The sequence below is a fragment of the Labrus mixtus genome, chromosome 6 (assembly GCF_963584025.1).
Source record: "Labrus mixtus chromosome 6, fLabMix1.1, whole genome shotgun sequence".
Lineage (NCBI taxonomy): Eukaryota > Metazoa > Chordata > Actinopteri > Labriformes > Labridae > Labrus > Labrus mixtus.
The window spans coordinates 19,633,694-19,642,508 of NC_083617.1; the positions used below are offsets into that span (position 1 = coordinate 19,633,694).

At 39.2% G+C, this 8,815-nt stretch overlaps 1 protein-coding gene across 1 annotated transcript in view; it reads left to right on the forward strand.

The window, feature by feature from the left end:
* epas1b (endothelial PAS domain protein 1b) overlaps positions 1-6,937 on the forward strand; it is a 58,209-nt gene extending 51,272 nt beyond the window's left edge. Inside the window, exons 11-16 of the mRNA XM_061040394.1 lie at positions 216-329; positions 835-1,373; positions 1,487-1,583; positions 2,665-2,758; positions 2,851-3,003; positions 3,296-6,937. Coding sequence (XP_060896377.1) covers positions 216-329; positions 835-1,373; positions 1,487-1,583; positions 2,665-2,758; positions 2,851-3,003; positions 3,296-3,447 — 1,149 coding nt within the window. The 3' untranslated portion in view covers positions 3,448-6,937. The remainder of the gene's footprint in view (positions 1-215; positions 330-834; positions 1,374-1,486; positions 1,584-2,664; positions 2,759-2,850; positions 3,004-3,295) is intronic.
* The last annotated feature ends 1,878 nt before the right edge of the window (positions 6,938-8,815 follow it).

Here is an 8,815-nt window from a genome sequence, read left to right on the forward strand (position 1 = left end):
GTGTTCAGTGAAGCTAATGGTCGCTAACTGTGTGTGAGAATAACGGGGGTGGATATTTGGATGGAACACTCACACAGTGAATAGAGCCTTTGTCAAAACTCATGTCTCAACGTTTGTTTCCATCTCTCTATCTTATTCCCCGCTTTTCATTCTTCTCTGTTTTCCTCCCCTATTTCCTGTTTTTCTACCCCTCCATCTCTGTTTCCAACCTGCAGCCAAGCAGCCCGGGCGATTACTACAGTTCATCCGAGAGTGACCTGAAGGTGGAGCTGACTGAGAAACTGTTTGCACTTGACACCGAGTGCAGCGGCGGTTCTGCAGACTCTGAGGTGTGTCCTTTTTCTCTGAAAGATGATTACTCTTATCTCTTACTGTACACTTGACTGCTCTGTGATTCGTTCGTTTGAATTGCCCTATGAGGCAAATACTGGCATTACTTGTCCCCCCCCTTCCTTCATGGGAAAAATGTTAATTCAAGATTTTCCCCTTTTTGATGACATCCACATAAGCAATAGATGGTTATTTAAACTTTTTGAACATTCGGTAGTCAGTTATTTTAAACATAATATTTTTGGTAGAAGTTTAATAACATCTCTTTTGCAGGTTTGCAATAACCAAGTTTAATTAAAAGGCCAGAATAATCAAACACACCTCTCAGACATTCTGGGAACTATAACTGTCTGTGTATCAACTAGGCGTCTCTGTGGAGGTACAAACTGTTTAAAATGAATGTCTGAATTTGTTCAGAAATGTAACCATGCAGAGGCTAAAATATACCGTTAACATTTGAATTTGCCGACATTTTAACCAACCAGTTGATCTCTCTATTCCCAGAGGGACTTAAGTGACCTAGATCTTGAGACTTTGGCTCCATACATCCCAATGGATGGTGAGGACTTCCAGTTGAATCCCATCATCCCAGAGTCAGAGCCCCTCGAAGGGGGTCCTGCAGGATCCATGGGGAGCAACAGCAGCTTGCCTCAAACGCACCAGCGCGCCCACAAGAGCTTCAGCAGCATCGCCAGCCTTTTCCAGCCCCTGTCCTCTACACCTCAGGGCCAAGGTCACTACCAGCAGCAGCCTGCTGCGTCCTGGGCCACAGGGGAGAAGCGGGGCTCCGGCCAGGGGACCATAGACCCCTGCATAGGGTCTTACACGATGGGGAACATGCAGCATCCCCCATACCAGGCACCAGCCAGCACCCCTCTGTCCTCCATGGGGGGCAGGCAGAACCTGCAGTGGCCACCAGACCCGTTGTTAACATACCAACAACAACAATCACGAAACACCAAGGGCTACCTGATGGAGCCTTTGTCAGGAGAGGAGAGATTGTCCTGCCAACAGAACATACCACACATGATGCAGAAACAGAGGTGATGTAACAACGTTTGTGCATTAATGCATTAAACCAAGACAATACCAATGCCTATAAATGATTTTAATGCAAGGTGTGTGTAATAATGCGTATGTATGTGTATATGTTCAGGTCCATTGACAACTTCGTACAAGCCTACAAAGACATAAGTCCAGCCAGAGTGGCCATGGCCAACAGTATCAAGCGCTCCTTCACCCAGATGACTGTGGTGAGTTACTCTGAGAACTACAATATGAATCATACAAATTCCGGTATTTTTAAAACTTCCAGTAGATGGCTCTAGCCGATCATTTGAGTTTTTTGTGTTATTGTGGGACATATGTGTTTAAAATGGTTAGTGTGGATCCAACGCAATAATTCTTAGAGACATAGCAGCTTCAGAGTTTGAAGCCCCTTGTTCTGCAAGGTAACAGCCTGAGCATGTCAGTGGCAAAAAAAAAAAAAAACAAGCATTTTTAGCAATTGTATGGGCACAAATTCCAAAAGGGTTCAAACCAACAAATCACTTACAAACCAAAGCATGACAATTTAGGGTCCATGTTTTAAAATACCAAATAAATTACCCAACATTCAGTGTTCCTCAATTGTCCACTTGGGGCTTGGGAACCCATATTAAATTATCCATTTAACATGAGAAAAAAACATTTTTACAGGCTGGTTCAACAAAACAATTTGGTATCAATAGCTCATTTCTCACACCAGTACAGTACACACTGTACTGGTGTGGATTGTTGTGCTTAAGTTTCCATTATTAGAGGCGAGATTGAGTTGACTGACAGGTGGGTGCTTTGTAACTGTTCGCCAAATGGCTTGAGGCCCGCCTCAGCTCTGTGTCTTTGCCTGTTGTTAGATGGATCGAAAGTTAGGTTACGATAGCATTTCCAACATGGCAACCGCCACCTTTCAGCCTCAAAACCGCCCTTTAGAAACCAATGGTTAACTTCACTGAGAAACGTTAATTTTTTTTAACAGTCTATGTTGGGAATAAATGGATATTTCAGTCTTCTCATGATGAACAGTCACTGATTGAACATGTGGATTGCAGTTTCATGTCAGAAACGGGAACAGTAATTGATCAAAATGTTAACAGAAATAAAACAACAATGAAACATATTCATCTAGTTTAGCTTTAGCTTGTTTTGAAATTATTAGCTTAAGATTTGTAAGTAATAGAGAACGTTCTACTTGATCTGATTATGATGAAAGACAAAGCAGGGTCTTTATTTTCAGGGTCTTTTTTCACACACAAAAAAAGCAGCACATTAAGAAGCCATGTGTTTGTGTTCCAGGGTGAAAATAAACCTTCAGACATCATGTGGAAGAAGATGAGGGGGGACAGTTTTGGCAGCATGGATCGCTCCCTCAGTGCAGGATCACTGGCAGGTACGAGCTCCCACTTTGTGTTACAGTGCAACATGTCTTACATTACCATCTCTTCCACCCAACAACCGTTTGTGTACCTTACTCCATCTCAGATTCAGGGCTGGAGAGGATGATGCCAGGCAGTATGTCTTCATGTCTGCAGCAACACAGGAAGTCTCAGTATCCAGGAGTTGGGATAGGTGGTGTATATGAGAAACACTTTTCCCAAAAGAGCTGCAACTATTCCCAGTATAACAAGACTGAGGGTGAGCCCAACTACCTTCAATGTATTTTATTAAGGACAAAAAATTGTTTATTTAACATCACTGTATTTTTACCCTTACAGTGATTTTCAGATTTTCACTAAATATGGAAACAAACATTCCATTGTACTGGAAAAATGAAGCTCAGATTAACTCCTTTCATTTCTGGGAGAATATTTCATTTCACAGAATGTTATGATAAGTTACTGACTATTACTGATACCTGCCTGTCCAGCTGAAATGAACCCTAGACAGATTTGGTTAATTTTTTTTTTCTATTTCTGCCATTTTCCAGGTGTTGCCAGTTGTTTACTGGGCACTTCCTTCGAGTCCTCCTACCTGCCGGAGTTGACCCGTTACGACTGCGAGGTCAACGTCCCTCTGCAGGGGACCCTGCACCTCCTCCAGGGGTGTGACCTGCTGAGAGCTCTGGACCATGCCACCTAGAGCCCCGATTCCGTAACCCGTTTGCAGCCCTAGACTTAAGCCTTTCTTTACATTAATACCTCTGGGCCCTCTGAGCGCCGTGAGGCTAAGCTACCTATAGGGAATGGTATTCATAACCACATCCTGCCTTATTTAGCTTATTTGCCTCAGACCCACAATCTGTCCCCTGTTTCTTCATAGCTTTGTAAATAGACCATCTACACAAGCTGATATATCAGGGTTAAGCCACTTACACCCCTCATTACCGAAACTTTGGACACCAGTCAGAGGCAGGTTGAGTGTACAACAAGTGTACTAAGTTGCCCTACATTGAAAATAAGATATTGGTTACTCAGTGTACAAGATGTACACAGGACAAATACCTATTTGCAAAATGTTGCAACACTCTGTCTGCCCTGTGACAAAAAGCTGAATTTGGGTATTTGGTGTAAAGGGGTAATATTGCAGTGAGATTCAAACACATAACCTGCCTTAAAGTTGTCACATCTGCAGCCATTAACCTGTAGAGGCCACAGCCAGGCGAATGATAGGTTTGAATACAAACTTTAACCAAGTCTTACCCCAGACCTAGTCTAGGTCAGAGACCCCTCACCCTGATATGTTCTCTATGCAGCTCAGTCCCCAGCCCAACACACCTTTTCTTTATCAGCTAATCTTTTAGCTCTGAAGAGAAGGTACTATACTACCTACATATTAACAAAACCAGCACTGTGTTTTACTTTGTGATCAGCATTTAGGCCCAGTCTACTTTTTCTCATTTTAACTAAAGCGTTGAGGAACAGTTGGGTATCATGAACTGGTTCTGAATTTTAACCATTTTTGAAAATAACAGGAATCATCAAAACATGAATTCTGCTTATGTTTGTCCCTTCCAAAAGATGCTTTTTAAATTACTGCGGTGCAATACGTTAAGCTCAATGTAGCAATAGTGCCAAATAAGATTCCAGGTATTAATTATTAGTGTTGTTTTACTCTCTTACAGCATGAGGCTGAAAGCATTAGTTTACAAATGTATTGGATAATGATCACCTTAAGTCAAGAATTGTTGATCTAATTTTTTATCGCATCAGCAGATTTTTTTTCTTTACATCTATTAGTTTTATTTAATTCTCCAACAAAAGCTAAGAACCAAAACTGAATGAGAGTGAATGAGCACAATCAGGACCGAAATGATACCCAACTCTGCTCAGGCCTTTAAATAAGACCGACACAAACAGGTCATGGGCCTGCCTCTTCTCACCTGAGTCACTTTATCATAATCACTGCTGTGTTTAAGTAACAGCAGAGTGCAGTGTCTTCATTCAGTCAAACTCTGATTCTCACAACTTTCACAGTTTGGGTCAACTTTAATGATAAATACATTATAATGTTTTGTTCAGTTATTATATATTCTAGTTTTCTGTCATTGAATTGAAGCAGTGTCGCTTTTATTAGAGCTCCTCATGTTATTTAATCTAAGATGACGGGACACTTTACCTTATCAATACTGCTTTGTTTCTCCTCTTTGGCTTATTTCTATGTTTTTACTCCACCCTACCAGATTCTTATTTTTCGTGTCTGACTCACAGACACACTAATAAATATATACTGCAATACATGTACCTTACTGTAACTTAAAAATGTTTCTTTTTTTCTATCTTTTCTTGTTAAATCTGTCAGTCAGGTAAGTAGCTTGTGTGACTACAGGGTTTTTTCTTATCGTGCAATTATCTTATTGAGCTTAAGCCTCTATAGTCGGCAGCAAAGCTAGCTGTGTTCACCAAAATGCATAGCTTGTACATAGAATCAAACTTACACACACTAAAAGAGTTTTGATATCGTAGACCCACAAAGACACTTCTCAGAGTACAGTAAAGTAGTGGTCAGTAAAGGTAAGGTGGGGGGAGGGGAATCCTACAAGTACTTTTACTAAAGTGTACAAGTACACTTTTAAAAACAAAAAAGTACTCTAACTCAGAATACCATATAATATACTGTAGGTCTTTAGCCGCCTACCCCTGATACCAACCAAGAACTTATTGCTCTGAACAAGTGTCACTACAAATGGCAACATGTCCTCATACCTGCAGCAAGACTGTCACTTGGAACATGTGGTTAACATTGAGAAATTGTCACAGTTTTTTTTAGACAGCAAAACAACCTTGAGAAGTTTAGAGTTTAGATCATATGTTGGTCATAATACAAATGTGGGTTGCATTACAAATGTTACCTACACAATTTAAGAAGTCACACAATGCCTGTAGGTTTCACAATGGACTTGAACCCTAGTCTCCTGTCTCCCATGTCAGATTACCACATTTTTGTATTGTTTCTCCTGTAGGAACTGCTTAGACCCCGAGAGATAGTTGCCAATCCTAAACCACAATAAAGTGGTTTTAAAAATGTAAAGTTTGTCCGATGTGTATGGAAGTCTTTGGAAGGCTCCTTTAAGCTACATGGAGGACATTAAGTGGGATTTGAAGGTCGTTTTGGCCAATCACAGGGGCTAATTAGATGTGCAATAGGGGGGGTTGAATAAAAAGCATTCTGTCTGAACTGAGCAATAAGTATTTCTGCTCATCAGAACCAAAGAATAGAGCAGTTCTAATAACTTTGATTTCCTTTGGCTTGATATTAGGGCAAAATGTAAAAATATAAAAATATAAAATAAAGGCTTCTTAAGCTTTTAATCAACACAGGCCATGATGGTTGCCCCCCACCCCAACCCATTGTCTTTTGACACCACTGCACAAAGCAGGCAGTGTAAGTTCACATGACAGCATAGAAGTGCATGATCACTTCCTCTTTCACACTACAGTATAAGATGTATATAGCAGCATTAGCATTAGCATTAGCCTTGGTCTGAGTGCAGCACAGCAGCCTGTGAAGTGACTTTAATGTGGAGTGTTTGTATAATTTGTAAGGATAATAGGACAAGGCCAGTTTTTGTTATAATTAGATACACTGCGGCTGCCGATATTAAAAAGCTTTCAGGAGAGTATTATTAGTCAAATGAATACACGATGGACTAAGGCTAAGGTCAGATCATTTTTCAAACTACAAAATCTAATTTTCATCAAAATGATGTCAGTAATATAATCAACAGTATGCCTTCAGTGAAAACACTTGTTTCCCTCTCTTCTCTCCTATCCTGTGCTCAAAGTGTTTTTCTTTTTTTTCATTCTCATTTTTTGAGGTTAATGTCATTGTGTGGTGACCACTTTTCTGTATCAATTATAGAGCTTTGTACACATATAAGTTACGTATTTAAAAGAAGACAAAATTAATGTTTCGGATAATGTTTTAAGTGTTTATGTGTTCTGGTACTTTGTCCTTATCTAAACCCCCCCATTTTATGCAGATGGATCAAATCCCTCACAGTGCCGATTCCTCTCATGCTGTTTCTGTTTCTGTGTCGTGGCATTTAGTTTTTAGTTTTTTAGTCTGTTGGATGGGTAGTACTGTTTTTAGTTCATGCTTTTAAGAAGATAAAATAACAAAAAATGAAAAATAAATAAATAAAAAAGAGTTTAGATTAAAGATGAGTATCAGTTTTCTAAGTTTCACTTTTAAGGTATGTAGCATTTGGTTGAAGAAGGTGGAGTTGCCACATCAGTAATCACATAGTTTTCAAGTTGCATTATGTAAAGCAATGGTGCTTCACTGACTATATAAGTGTTTTGTTTTTCTTTTTTTAGAACTTTTATTGCAACTCTCGGATCCACTAACACTTTATTGTAACGTTCTCCGCTTTATGTTTTTGCTGAAATAATCTTTAAAGGTAAGATCCATCCATACAATGTGCCTTATCATGACTTTTTGTCTCAACATGAACTAGTCAACCCTTCAAGTGCACAGCTTGTTCCCCGTCAACCAGTAGAAGACTTACATCAACTCTTGGGTCTATTTTGAAATAAAATCCAGACGTGACATTGTTTATGTGAGTTAATTGAAATTTGTAAAAAGAAAAAAAGAAAGAAATACAATTCATGAAATTTGCTGATTGTTGTCAGCTTGACGCATTGACTACTTCTTTAGATGGAAAATCTGAAAAACATTGAAAATGGTGGACACAATGTCACAGTTCAGGCTGATTTTCAAAAGAACCCCTTTAAGTTTTGTAGTCCACAGCTCCTTCATAGCCTCCTTTGATTTATTAATTTAGATCCAAATAAAACAGCAACGTAGTTAAGAATAATAGAACCAAAGTTGAACCCGGTTAGAGTCCATCGTAGATCTCCTGGTGATGATGAGTCAAAGTTTGTTTAAAAGGTCTTGAAGGGAATGGATTCACCAGCTCATCAAACGACCTGACAGTCGGTTTGTTGATGGAGCTGCTTGTTGGTTCTTAGGATTAGTTGAAAAATATTGATCATACAGAAGTAGTTATCCTGGGAGGGTCAGGATTCAGAGGTCAAATGTAACGGGTGCTTTGCTTGCATATTGTGCTTGAATCAAATTCTCTTAACGTGTGGCTCATCATTCAGCCAACATCAGTGATTTGAGTCATGCTGAAGGTGATATTAGTAAAGGTTTCAAGTGGATTTTAAAAAAAAGTTGGCAACATTATCAGGCCAGGAGTTGATCCTTGAACACAAGAGCTTTGAAATGCATTATTCAGTGGTTTTGAAAGATATCTAAAACCACATTTTGGATCCATTGTTGAGTCATTTGCAGCTTTACTGCTGGCAACATGATGCAGTGATTTAAAAAAGTATTAAACCAAACGTTGCAGATAAGATTAATTACAGGATCTAAGCTACTACAAACTGAAGCCCTGTTAATGATTTAAAGTGGAATCAAAAGATCCTGAGAGGGAATATAGGCAGTGAAATAGTTTGAACAGTTCTGAACATATGGATAGAAACGATGTTGAGTTGAGTGACACATCAAGAGAGATGCATCCTGCTCAGCCTGCCCACTGACGCAAATCTCTCAGCTTCTGTACTCGACAGAATCTCTCTTATGTTCGAGCTCTTAGCAGACCTCTCATCGCCTTATTTAAAGACTCAGGAGCACAACTTGTTTTCTGTCCTGATAATTCAGCTACAAAGTTTGACGTTTTTTGAAATGTCTACTGCTCAAATGAACAGTTCTCATTTCAATTGAAAACCTAAAATGTAATACTTTTTTATTACAAGATCATGTATAGTATAAGATTTTGAAATGTCTTGTGTTCTACACTGTGATAAATTACAGGGTAATATAGAATTATCTAAGCTTATCACAAGCTATTATTAAGTTCTGGAAAACCAAGACGTTTATAGCGCTATATCAAATGTTTTGAAATATGCACATGGAAGGAGAACAGCACCTCAGAAGGACTTTTTAGCAAATGATGAGATTTAATCAAATTGTGTTCATGTATGTGTAAAGAGTTGGCTAGATG